We start from the raw sequence: 13174 nt of genomic DNA on the forward strand, positions 1-13174 counted from the left end.
TTCGACCTCATCGTGGAGTTACCGAGGCCAAGTTTTCTCGGATTCGTCTGACCGAATCTCGGATGGTCATCCAACCCTTTTTGTTGCCTTCGGGACGGTGGTCTGTTTCTCAAATCATTGTCGCCGGCGACTTTCCGGCTGCTACGTCAACAACATTTGCTCACGGCGCGCCACCGGCGAGTGTAGGAGGAAGACAACGACGTTTACCAACAATAACTTGTGTGTAATTTTCTTTTAATTTAAAGATGGTTCCGTAAGGGTTGGTTTATTTAATATATGGTCTTGACCTTTTTTGAAAAAAGGAAAGGTTTGATTATCTGCAAGCTGCCAAAGTAATCAGTTACGTATTTGAGATGTTGCAACGCAGGGGTCGGTTGATTGTCATCATCCGGCCATCCGCGACGCATAAATACGAGCAGGCAGCAACTCAGCAAGGCGCGAAGACACCCGAGCCGCCGAGCGCACCACTGCACTTGCAGCAGGAACAAGAAGCTAATCGCGAGAATGGCTGCTGTGCCGGCATGGCTCTTGTCCTCGCTGGCCTCACTGGGCGCCCTCTATGTCTCTGCCGTGGCCATCCGCTTCCTTTCCTACTTGGCGCTCATCCTGCGGCGGCCCAAGGACCTCCGCTGCCGCTACGGCTCCTGGGCCGTGATCACGGGCCCGACGGCCGGCATCGGACGGTCCATGTCCCTGGAGCTCGCCCGGCGCGGCCTCAACCTCGTCCTCGTGGGCCGCGACCCCGCCAAGCTCCGCGACATCTCCGAAACCATCTCCAGCACCCACGCCGTGCAGACCAGGACCGTCCTCTTCGATTTCTCCCTCGCCTCCACTCCCCAAGGTCAGCAATCCAATCAAATTAGCACCCAAATCGTCTCCATGGTTAACAAGATCGGTGCTAATTTAATTTGGTAGGGGAGAAGGCGGTGCGGCGACTCCGGGAGGCGGTGGAGGGGCTGGACGTGGGGGTGCTGGTGAACAACGCGGGCGTGGCGAAGCCTGGCGCCGTGTACCTGCACGAGGTGGCCGTGGAGGCGTGGGTGAGGATGATCCGGGTGAACCTGTGGGCGCTGACGGAGGTGACGGCGGCGGTGCTGCCGGGGATGGTGGAGCGGGGGAAAGGCGCCATCGTCAACATCGGCTCCGGGTCCGGGTCGCTGCTCCCTTCCTACCCGCTCTACTCCGTCTACAGCGCCACAAAACGGTACGCCGCGGGCTTCTCACGGAGCCTCGCCGTGGAGTACCGGAGAAAAGGGATCGACGTGCAGTGCCAGGTCCCGTTGCTCGTGGAGACCAACATGGTGTCCAACGACGTGAAGGGGAGCTTCGTGCCGCAGTTCGTGCTGGCCCCGGACGCCTACGCCCGCGACGCGGTGGGGTGGATCGGGCATGGCACGCTGTGCGTGCCCAGCGTCGCCCACCGCTTCCAGGCTTGGACTATCAGCCTCTCGCCAGATTTCGGCTACGACGCCCACATCCTGAACAAGCATCTGCAGCACAGAGACATCTTTCGGAGGCTCAGGCCGTGGAGGAAGAATTCGCAGGGGAATTCACGGAACGGGTCTGTCGACGTTGCTACTCAGCAGGACAAGTCTGGTGTGTGTTCGGAAGCTCCAACCAGCGGCTGATACAAATGTTGTACACACACGTACGTCACGTACACAAGGCATCCATAATACTCCACGTCTCCACCCAGTAAACCGTAGAGTCTATTGATTTTCTACATCATGCATCCATAATGACAGAGCGGCTCTTCACGTTATTTACAGTTGACGGTAAATAATATTACCTTCGTTACATATTAAGTGACTTTCTATTATATATATCTAAACGTTGTTTAGAAAACGTTAACTAAAAGTCTTCATAAAGAGTCTCGTCGTTTCTCTTTCCTTCACATTATTGAAAAATTCAAATAAGAGTTAATTAAAAATTAAACTTTACATATGTCCTAAAATAACACATACAATGGACTTTTGGAATTTGTAAGCATTGAATTCAATGATTTATAATGATAAAAATATTGACTCTTAAGTGACTTTTAATCGACTCTTAAACGAATACTCTGTTCATTTCTCTCTTATTTTATTATCGATGTCAACAATTTTACAAAAGTAAGAGTTATTAAGAATCGATTTTTACGGCAGAATCGATTTTTACGGCTGCGGTCTCACGACATGTAGTTTGTCAAGAATTTGTTGAAGCAAATTTCAAAAGGTAGTTTTAGTTAACTTTTCTCAATCGTGAATCATGAGACCTACACTCTCAGATCCATAATAAGTGTCGGCGATTTAGTACAAAGTTTTAGTTGTACCAAATCCCCGACACCTATTATGGATTGTACTATATCCCAAACACCTTATTATGGATCGGAAGTAGTACTGTATTTTATTCCCCCATGAAGCAACTGTATTTCATATTTCCACATTGCTTTTGCCTTTGAAATTGAAAATGTTACCCTGAAATTGATCCTCTCCTTATCGCCGAGACTCTGCCCCATCCATCACGATCAAGACCAAAGTACACTCATGATTCATGAACACCAAACATGGACTCCTCTGATTTCACAAGAGCCACCAGCTAACTACTCACGACATCAACTACCACCTGCCACCTCCCGATGGCAACAGTTACTTAGGAGTAATTGGTTAGCTACGGCCGGTAATGACCACATATGTTTGCCCCTTGCAAAAGTCGCCAATTTATATCTACCAGAGCATGTCTCGTGTGGGCTCGTGTAGCTGAACCTATAGTTTCACGTTTATCTCATTCGAGCGAGTACAAAGTACAGGGAGAGTTGGCTGTTGGCATCAATGCATACAGTGCATGCCGTCTAACAACACACACACACAGAGCTCGATGGCACTCCTCCGGCAAGATTCGCCGGCGCCGGCATGGTTCCTCTGGCTTGCCTTCCTCGGCGCACTTCGCGTCGCGGCGTTCTCGTTCCACCTCCTCGCCCACCTCGCTCTCTGCTTGCGCCGGCCCAAGGATCTCCGCCGCCGGTACGGCCCGTGGGCCGTCGTCACGGGCCCGACGGCCGGCATCGGCCGGTCCGTGGCCCTGGAGCTCGCCAGCCGGGGCCTGAACCTCGTGCTCGTCGACCTCGACCTCGGCAACCTCAGGGAGGTCTCCGACACGGTCAGATCTCGCCACGCCGTGCAGACCAAGACCGTGCTGTTCGACCTCTCGCTCGTCTCAACCGCTGAGGGTGACGAGGCGTTGCGGCGGCTCCGGGAGACCTTGGAGGGGCTGGACCGCTGGACGTTGGGGTGCTGGTGAACAACGCCGGGGTGGCGAAGCCGGGCGCGGTGTATTTGCACGAGGTGGCTGTGGAGGCGTGGGTGAGGATGATAAGGGTGAATTTGTGGGCGTTGACGGAGGTGACGGCGGCGGTGCTGCCGGGGATGGTGGAAAGGGGAAAAGGCGCCATTGTCAACATGGGGTCGGCGTCGTCGGAGGTCATCCCTTCATTCCCGCTCTACACCATGTACGCCGCCACCAAGCGGTATGTTGCTCAGTTCTCCAGGAGCCTCCATGTCGAGTACAGAAGCAAAGGGATCGATGTGCAATGCCAGGTAGGTAACCACTCTCTCTCGACCTGTAATTCATGATCGCCGCAGTCTCACAGGGTCGACTGTCGTCCACATGTGCGTTCTGGTTCTATCGAATTAATTCGCGCTAGACTAGTCGTGTGTACCAGTAGCAATAAATTAAGAGGTCTTTTACAGTATCTTTAAACCGTGGTGAGCCATCCATTTTATTGGATCTGAAGGACCATATTGATTTATATTGGTGGTTTATTGGATCTGAAAGACCATATTGATTTATATTGGTGGTCAAAACAAGAGTATCAAAAGGTGGAAGGGCAAAATCGTCCAGTAAAAACATGGATGTTAGGACACATAGATGGAAAGTATAAATCAGTGCAGCATGTATGATATAACCAAACCGTGTCTTCCTTTCGTACCTTCGTAGTGTTGCCATGTATAAAACATTTGCCAAATACATACAGCTTCCCTTGGGAGGTAAGAACGCACACCAAATTATCACATATGTGGATTCGCTATGGATACGTGATCTACTGTTATTTGCACGAACAGTTTGTTCTCCCAATTTGTCTATTTCAATATTATTCTTTTAGTTAATTTTGTATAGATGTATGAGAGTACACTTTACATTACCACGTTTTTGTGTCTCGGATTTCTCACATGATTCACGGCCAACTATGTCGGCTCATCCCATCGATGTCATAATCGCTTCCGACCAACTCGGCCGGACGAACCCCTAGCCATGCTCTCGGATTTCTCAAATAACTCACGGTTTAAAAAATCAACTTCCTGTCAACTTTGTCGCCTCATCCGATGAACCATATAGTAGCAACCAACTCGGCACTCGGCGAGATGAACCTAGCCATGGTCTCGGATTTCTCACATGACTCACGGTAAAAAAAAGTCAATTTTCGGTCAACTCCGTCGGCTCATCAGATCCAGCTTATAGTCGCTTCCGACCAACTCGGCGAGAGGAATCTTGCGATGATCTCGGATTTCTCGCATGACTCACGATTTAAAAAGTCAACTTTTGGTCAATTTCATTAGTTGCTTCCAAGTTCCGACCAACCACGGGATCACGGGATGCGTTTTTTTTCTCACGGCGCTAGGACGAGATGACATCGATCTATTGTGATGCTTAATCTTGCTCGAGAAGTTGAGCTGAAATTACAGCGAAGGTCCACTACAAATGAGTCGAGCCCACAAGGTAACGATACAAAAGATTTTGTTGATGAACTAAATATGACGAGTGTTGGAATAAATGAGATATCTGATGAACATGCTGGCCCTTGTAAAATTGTTGATGTACTTGCTGATTTTAGCGCACACATTGATTCAAATGATAACGATTTATGTGAGGATTTACCTACTGATTTGGAAGAGACTTGTGATGCGATGATTAAATTTCGGAACCTCAACATATCGTCTCGTTGAGACATTTGTTTGATATAGTATATTCGCAATTTTAGATTGCATCCGCTATTTATCTTCTTCTTGCTTGTTCTTCGATTGTTTGCAGGAACAAAGACCTTCGTGGTCAGGTTGATCGTGCCCCCACGTGATCAATAACCCTCTGAAGTTGGTGTATCGATTGCTAAGGCGCTGCCTTTTAGGCCGTAGTCGGATCGTCAACGTCACCTCCTACCCAAATCGAGAGTTATCAATCTCATCGAAAGATCGGGCCACCCCCGACCCATATCACGTGGTATCAGAGCTTAAGGTTGCTCGGTGAGATTTTTCCAATTTATGCCTAGTTTAGATCTGTTTTTACCTATAGTCCAGAAAAAGCCAATAAAAAAAAGTAGAGATTAGTTACCTTCATCCCAAAAACAAATCTGAGCCTTGCAATTTTCACATTAATATTTGCATTGTTGAATCTTTGTTGCATTAATCATGTCGAGTTGCTGGCTTAGATTGGATCGTTTTTCAGATTTTTTCTACTAGATCGAACTTTCTTTTGGTTTTTTTGTTCTTCGTGTGACGCAGGTTTCCTTCGTCAATCTTCCGCCGCCAAACTCTCTGCCACACCACCGCCACTTCATAATCTTCCGCTACCACCATATCTTCCACCGAGTCCTACACCGCGTCCTTCTCAGAGTTCGAGTCCGAGTCCGATCGAGAGTGCTTTTGGCAAGTGTATTGAGTTTTGTTTAGAGATCAAGTTGTTCGGAAAGTTGTGAAAAAAAAAGAAAAAAAAAGAAAAAAAAGAAAGAAAGAAAAAGGAAAGAGAGAGAGAGAGCGAGAGAAAGAATCAATTTCGGATCCAACCTCGAGGAGAATTTTAGTTCCGAGTGGGTTTGACTCGTGTTCAGTAAAACGGGCATATCTTTTGCATACCAACTCGGATTTGGACGTTCTTGGACTTTTTGGAAAGCTCACGACGAGGCGCATCAGGAAATATCTAGGATGCTGCCATGCACTTTGACTCTCAAATTCGGCTTCTAAGGTGGACTTTCGGAGCTTCCAAGTTTCTGCATCCGTTTTTCGACGTCGTTGCAGCCCAGTGTTTTTCAGTTTTCTCCACCGTCCGACATCCGTTTTGAGTGATCTTGCCCTTGCTCGAAAGCTTGTGTCGATACGCTTCTAACCCATATTTTTTCATATTTTTCTGAATTTTCCTTACTGCAGCCTTTGCTTCTTCGACAGACCGACGTACCGTTTTCTGGTCCTTCTTTTGCGTGAGTTTCTGGGGTTAAAAAAATAAAAAAGAAGAAGAAAAGAATAAGAAGCCAAACAGAAGGCCACAAAAAAAATCCTAGGGACTTACTTGTTGTGCCATCTTTTTATCTATCTATACCTACCTTCATCGGTATTTAGGCTTAGATTATTTCTGTATTTCGTTCTTATCGACTCCAGCAACTAGGACTAGCATTATTGAGCATTTTTTCAACTTTGCATTGCTGATTTGATTATTTGCTTATCCTTTCTACTCACAAAAGCCTCCAACCTCCACAGATTCTACACCTATGTTGGTTTGTTACCGAGGCATCGATACATTCAATCTTCGGAGGGCTTGGTCACGCCGCTGGCCATCACCTTCCTGTTTTGCATGGTAAGAACTTGTAAGAATTTGATTTTTAGCTCGAGAGTGGAGCGACTTGTAGCCACATCCTAGTAGTTGATAGGAACATATTCCTGCGATTTGTTTCTTATTTTCTACTAACCATGACAGGACTTAAACGAAGAATGGAAAATAGGCCTATGCTATCAAGTGACCGACATGAGCGCTTTTCACCACATCCATCCTCCTCGTCTCTTGTTGACATTGGCAAGGCAAAGGTATATCGCAATCCTTGTAATGCCAATAATTGTTTTGGACCTTTCTTTGATGGAAATAATGATGCTAAAGCTTATATTGATTGGGAAATAGCTCTAATTGAACAGTTCACATGCTTCCATGTACTAGATAGCCGTAAGTCCAAATTGCTAGTAGTAAATTTCGTTTTGATGCATTATCTTGGTGGAGTGAGCTGGTTAGAGAAAAAAAATACCACACACTTGGATTGATATGAAAAAATCATGAGAGAAAAATATGTTCCTCCAAGTTATGCTTATTACTTGTGTTCCAAATTACGACGTTTGAACCAAGATGATAAAACTGTTGATGATTACTACCATGAATTCCAAATTTTCACATTGCGATCTGGTTTAGATGAAACCGAAGAAAGAAAAATGGATAGATTTTACTACGGGCATAACTTTGAAATTTCTTACATGATTGAATATGGACAATACGACTTTATATTGTGTTTGCTCAATCTTGCTCGTGAAGTTGAGCTGAAATTACAGCGAAGGTCCACTACAAATGAGTCGAGCCCACAAGGTAACGATACAAAAGATTTTGTTGATGAACTAAATATGACGAGTGTTGGAATAAATGAGATATCTGATGAACATGCTGGCCCTTGTAAAATTGTTGATGTACTTGCTGATTTGAGCGCACACATTGATTCAAATGATAATGATTTATGTGAGGATTTACCTACTGATTTGGAAGAGACTTGTGATGCGATGATTCAATTTGATTTATGTTGCGTTGAATTAATTAAACATGAAGAAGTGTTTCCTATGGTTCTGCCTAATAATTCTTTGCGTTCTATTAAACTTGATGCACCTATATATTTGTCACATGCAATGGATAAAGTTTCTGAGTTAACAATTTCAAAATCTTTTGCTAATGCTTATGTTCTTTGCAAAGAGGCGGAGCTACTATCTTGTATAATCTTATTACATAGGCATCTAATTGAACTTTACGAGTCCAAAGTAAAGATGAGGTGCGATAGCATGCAGCGGGAGATGCAAGGGGAAGCCTATCAAGTCTACTTTCCAACAAATCAAACAGCACATGATTCGGAGCTTGCTAGAGAAAGATATCATGAATTAAATTTGAATCCGATTCGGGTCCGAGCTGTCAGGAGATCCGAATTTGTTTTTATCACCCAGGCCGCATCCGTAGTCCAAATCAAGAAAAAAAGTACTTGTTGGAAAGGTAATTACAGGACCTTTCCAACGCATCCGGACCCACAAGGAGATTCGACGCGTGCTGACCGTGGCGGACAAAACAAGCTGACGGATTTGTTTTTCTATTTCCAAAAGAGTTACTAGTTTCTTAGGAAAGTTAGAGATAGAGTTGGATTTCGGCCTCCTTACTCAAGGTGGACGAGAATCTCCCTCCCTCCTCCTTTATATACCCCATGAGCCCCGCTATGGAGACTTGGGTTTTGTTTAGTTAAAAGTTAGCCATCGCTACTACATCGTGTAATCGCGTATGTCGGTTAGACCACCTGTTTTACCGCTTTCGAAACCTCAATTTATCGTCTCGTTGAGACATTTGTTTGATATAGTATATTCGCAATTTTAGATTGCATCCGCTATTTATCTTCTTCTTGCTTGTTCTTCGATTGCTTGCAGGAACAAAGACCTTCGTGGTCAGGTTGATCGTGCCCCCGCGTGATCAATAACCCTCTGGAGTTAGTGTATCAATTGCTAAGGCGCTGCCTTTTAGGCCGTACTCAGATCGTCAACGTCACATCCTACTCAAATCGAGAGTTATCAATCTCATCGAAAGATCGGGCCACCCCCGACCCATATCATTATGGGATGACAACCTGCTAGTTGCTACAAATCGAACAAGAGTATATACGTCTCAGACAGACCACAGGAAAATGAAGATGCACTTAGTGTTAGACAACGTACGTGCAAGGCGTCAGTGGTGAATTAGTCTGTTGAGATATGTGTCGAATACGTGTACGAGTAGGGCTACAATTGGACTTGGAATTAGCGTAGGGTTAGGTGTTGGAGTCGAACACGTGTAACCTGGGCCTAATATATAAAGGCACCGCGGGTAGCCCAAAGAGACTATTACAACATAATAGCAATAGGCTTGCAGGGGGAGCCGGCGGCTTGTGCCGGCGCCTAGGATGGCCAGTGCTGCGGTATTATGGGGGGAGGAGCGCCAATAGTTGTGAAATCATAGATGATGTGTAACATTGGCAAGTGTTTTAGATGAAACATTGATGTGGACACTTTGGGTAATATGGATACTTATGTGATGATGAAACATTGATGTGGACACTTTGAGTAATATGGATACTTATGTGATGACATGTATCTTGTTTGGACTTAGTGCTTTTCTAGTGGTGTGTTGATCCATTAGTTTTTTATGTGAAAACATGGCATGAGTTGTGTGAAACCTACCCTGAGTCAAGTCGTGGACTTGTGCTCATACTGGTTATTTGTATGTTCGCTTTCAGGTGTTGCCGGAGCTAGAGGAACGTGGTCGATGACGGGATCGAGGGACGAAGCTTGGGAGAAGCTAAGGTAGAGGGATCAAGGTCATGCGAGACGTTCGGACGAAGGAACAATGAAAGTGAAGGCTACGATGATCCGGAAGGGCACCGATTTGCCGTACGTTTTTTATACCGGAGATGTATGTTATTGGAGATATTCGACACGTGATAGTTGAGTTTTGAAGACACCGTGACATCGACGTGAAGACATGTAGGTCCAGTCGTGGCTGAATTAGAGGTGTTTAACGATTAAATAGTAGCATCATCGAAATGACGTCGGATGAAAACGTGGTCCACACGATAATTGTGCGCGTCATCGAGATGAACAACTTTTCTCTTGGAGCCATCTCAATACGAGATCATATGAGGGCACTACGGGCAGAATACCGACCAGGACAGAGGAGTTCGTGTTGGATTCGGACTCGGTTTAGGGTCGCGAATTTTCTCTTATAAATAGAGGGTGTCTAGGCTAGGGTTTTAGCAAAGACTTGAGGGAACTAAGAGCTTTGGATCTAGATCAATTCTTGAAGACTTCTTGGATGTATGATCGTATGTTTTGTAATCGATCGACATTGTTGCAATAAAGAGATTCATTGGCGGTGTCATCTCTGTTTTCCTCGGATCTTCGTGAAATCTTCGTGCTAGATCTTTCTAACACTTTGATGCAGCTTTGTCACAAGATCATAATACATTGCTGCAGGTATCTCTCGAGATCAAGGAAAGATTTCGATTAATTCATCTTTCTTGCTATTCCTCGAAATTGGTTTTTGATTAATCCTCGTAACTTTCTGTCAGCTGTTACTATTTTGATCATATCTTTTGATTGGCACGTCCGATTGAGCTGATTCTTGTTGCGTTGGTTAGATAATTTCAATACCTTTCTTTTTCATACTCATACGTATTTTTTTGGTTCATCCAATCAAAATTTACAGCTGTTTTACTATCACAGGCCGAAAGGTGATTTAGGGTTTGAACTTTTGGGAAAAGTTTTAATTTGCTTCCGTGCAATCATTCAACCCCCTCTGATTGCCTATCTTGATCATGCATCTGCCGGATTTCGTAACAAGTGGTATCAGAGCAAGGTTTGAGGATGCGGAAGATCTTGTGGGAGGTGCGAGGATCATGCTCAACGGGCGCCGCGGAACGTCCAATGCGGTGCAAGGTGGAGCATGGCGGCGATCGGAATTCTGATCAGTGGATTCGTGAAGGGAATATGCCCTAGAGGCAATAATATTGTATTATTATATTCCCAAGTTTGTAACTGATGTTTATATTCTATGCTATAATTGCAATGGTCTTGAATGTGAGATTCGGATGGAAACTCATTTGCATGTGTTGAAACATAAACCCTAACTTAAAGGTCCCTAGTCATGCCTCTTTGACTAGCTTATATATAATTGATAATTCTGTTTTTCTGATCATGAGCATATGATGCTTGTTACATATGAGAGCACATTGTTGGTTGAACAATGGTGTTGGATTGACCCAACTAATAATATACCGAGAGATCACATCGATTACTTGTTATCGGTATTATTGTTATTGTTGTAATTATCATTATCCTTAGATCATGAGAATATCGTATGATATTTATATCAGAAGGATACTTTTGTGTTACCTATTGTTTCCCGTAATAGGGTTATCATGACGGTGATTTTCGGGTACTCCGGAAAGTATGAATTGACTCGATAGTTCAAGATTAGGATTTGCTCCTCTATCAGTGGAGAGATACACTTAGGGCCCACTCGGTACAACGATATCTATCACCGTCTAGCCAGACACAAGAATGATATGATCATTGAGATATCGGAGTACAAAACCGGTAACGGGGATAACTAGGTACAAGTGGAACAAGGGCTGGTTCACGGGCATACCGAAAGTCTCACCCCAGGTTTTGTAAACGTATCGCGAAGCAAAGGGAAATGGTTTTTAGTAACAAATGGTTCGCTCGAAAGTCTTCGTGGATGTGTAGTAATTATTGAGAGTGTCCAGGCTCTTTAAATAATTATTGACTGGGTCATAGCTACACATTTCCGAACTTACGCGGCACACGCTTAACAACAAATGGTTATTTGAAGGTCTAGAATTTGGAATTTGGTCGAGAGTTGAATACCGAAGTTGTTCAGAATGACGAGACATATTTTCTGGAGGTCCTAAATGTGATTTAGGAGTTACAGAAATGTTTGGAGTAATCACGAGTGCTTCCGGAAGGTTTTAGAAGTCTCTAGGAGGATCCGATGGAAATTACTGAAGGTCAAATGGGAAAAAGGTTAAAAGTCAAAGATGGGTCAAACCCTGGTCAAAGGTTGACCACGGGGTCAAAGGTTGACCATGGGGGCCAGCCATCTTGGTTTGGAGAAGGGGATATAAGACTCCTATTAGGAGTCCATATCTATTCCTATTAGAGGTAGGAGTCCTACTCCTTTTGGAGGAGGACTCCTTTCCCCCTTTGGCCGGCCACCCTCCTATATAAGGAGGGGAGGGGTGGCCGGCTATAGGAGCACTCTCACTGGTTGTCCTTTGCCCGTCAAGTCCGAGCTCTCTCCTCTAAAGTTTAGACGTCTAATTAGTAGATCGTCTACTTTCCGATCTTGTTTCTTCCCGTGGTTCTTCGTACTGGACGTCGAAGTGCTTCTGAACTATTCCTTCGGGACATGTGGATACGTGTGAAGAGATCGTCCACTTCGATCTTGCGGGTGGATCGTTGTTCGTCTACTTCAAGCTTTCCGGCGTAGCAGATCGTGCGAGGAATATTTTCGCGGCTGGGAGGTATAACCTAGCTGCGGGAATCTGCTACAGGCTTCAACGACAATCTACTTCCGCTACGGTTGTTGGTACGTGATCAATCTATCGCATCCACATAGTGATCTTGGTTGGTTCGTTCGTAGGAAAATTTTAAATTTCTGCCTACGTTCCCCTTCAAATCGGACACTTCAGGCGGCCTGAACCGTTCGATGGGCTGCAGTTGGCAAGGATCGGCCAGGCGTGGTGATCGGGCCAACACAGTGGCCGGGAAGACGTCGCGGATCGGACGACGGCTTCGGCTCGCGATTAGACCGGCAACCAGATGCAGGGCAACCAGATGCATCGTGGTATAGCGGTGGATCGGGTGTAGCACAGAGCGGCATGGTGGCATGGTGGACGAGTTGTGTCGATGATGCAGGTGGCCATGATGCAACACAGGTTTTGTGCATAGAATTTGCACAAGGGTGTGATTGTTACGAGTGTCGGCGGCAGCATGTTCGTGCGACAGGTGACATACACCGAAGTAACTGGTCGGGCGAGGCCGCGGCAGGTGGATTGAATCAAGAGGCGCAAACCCAACACACACAGAGGAAAAAGAAAGCACGTGTGAGTAAGGGGCTCATCACGTGGAGGTGCAGGAGGGCAGCAGCACTTTGTTCTAATCGGATTCCAGAGAAATAAAAAGGAAGCAATCTGCATGCGAGCATTGAAGGGCAGGAGGCTTCGGTTTCCAATTTAACAGAAGAAAAAAGGAATCTCCTGCAGGTCGTGCTTACGTCGGATTCCAACCGGAAGGAAGGAAAGAATTGACCCGCGTGTGCAGATTGGTTTTTGAGTTTGGGCTCAGGTCGGATTCGAAGGAGAAAAAGGGCTGCAGGCGCGTGACACGGGCTGGCTAGGTATGCAGGCGCGCGTGACGTTGCAGCGGGGCAGAGCAAAGGCAGAGGCACAGGAACGAAGCTTCGGTGCAGTGCTGTGTGCGGATTGCAACAAGGAAAAGGAGCGATGCAGACGCGTTGGACTTCGGTACGGCAGGCCGGGTTCACATCAGGACTCAGAAAGCTAATCCAAGGGGATGTCCGATGAGGCAAA

At 45.8% G+C, this 13174-nt stretch overlaps 1 protein-coding gene and 1 pseudogene across 1 annotated transcript; both read left to right on the plus strand.

The window, feature by feature from the left end:
• Positions 1-378: 378 nt before the first annotated feature.
• LOC100821460 (very-long-chain 3-oxoacyl-CoA reductase 1) lies at positions 379-1799 on the plus strand (the record flags this gene model as incomplete). The annotated part of the gene is made up of 2 exons (XM_024457974.1): positions 379-841; positions 916-1799. Coding segments are annotated over 2 exons (1176 nt in total), but the record flags the coding sequence as incomplete, so codon positions are not given.
• A 151-nt stretch (positions 1800-1950) lies between these two features.
• On the plus strand, positions 1951-9940 carry LOC100821770 (annotated as a pseudogene).
• Positions 9941-13174: the final 3234 nt, after the last annotated feature.

This window comes from Brachypodium distachyon, chromosome 1 (assembly GCF_000005505.3).
Source record: "Brachypodium distachyon strain Bd21 chromosome 1, Brachypodium_distachyon_v3.0, whole genome shotgun sequence".
NCBI lineage: Eukaryota > Viridiplantae > Streptophyta > Magnoliopsida > Poales > Poaceae > Brachypodium > Brachypodium distachyon.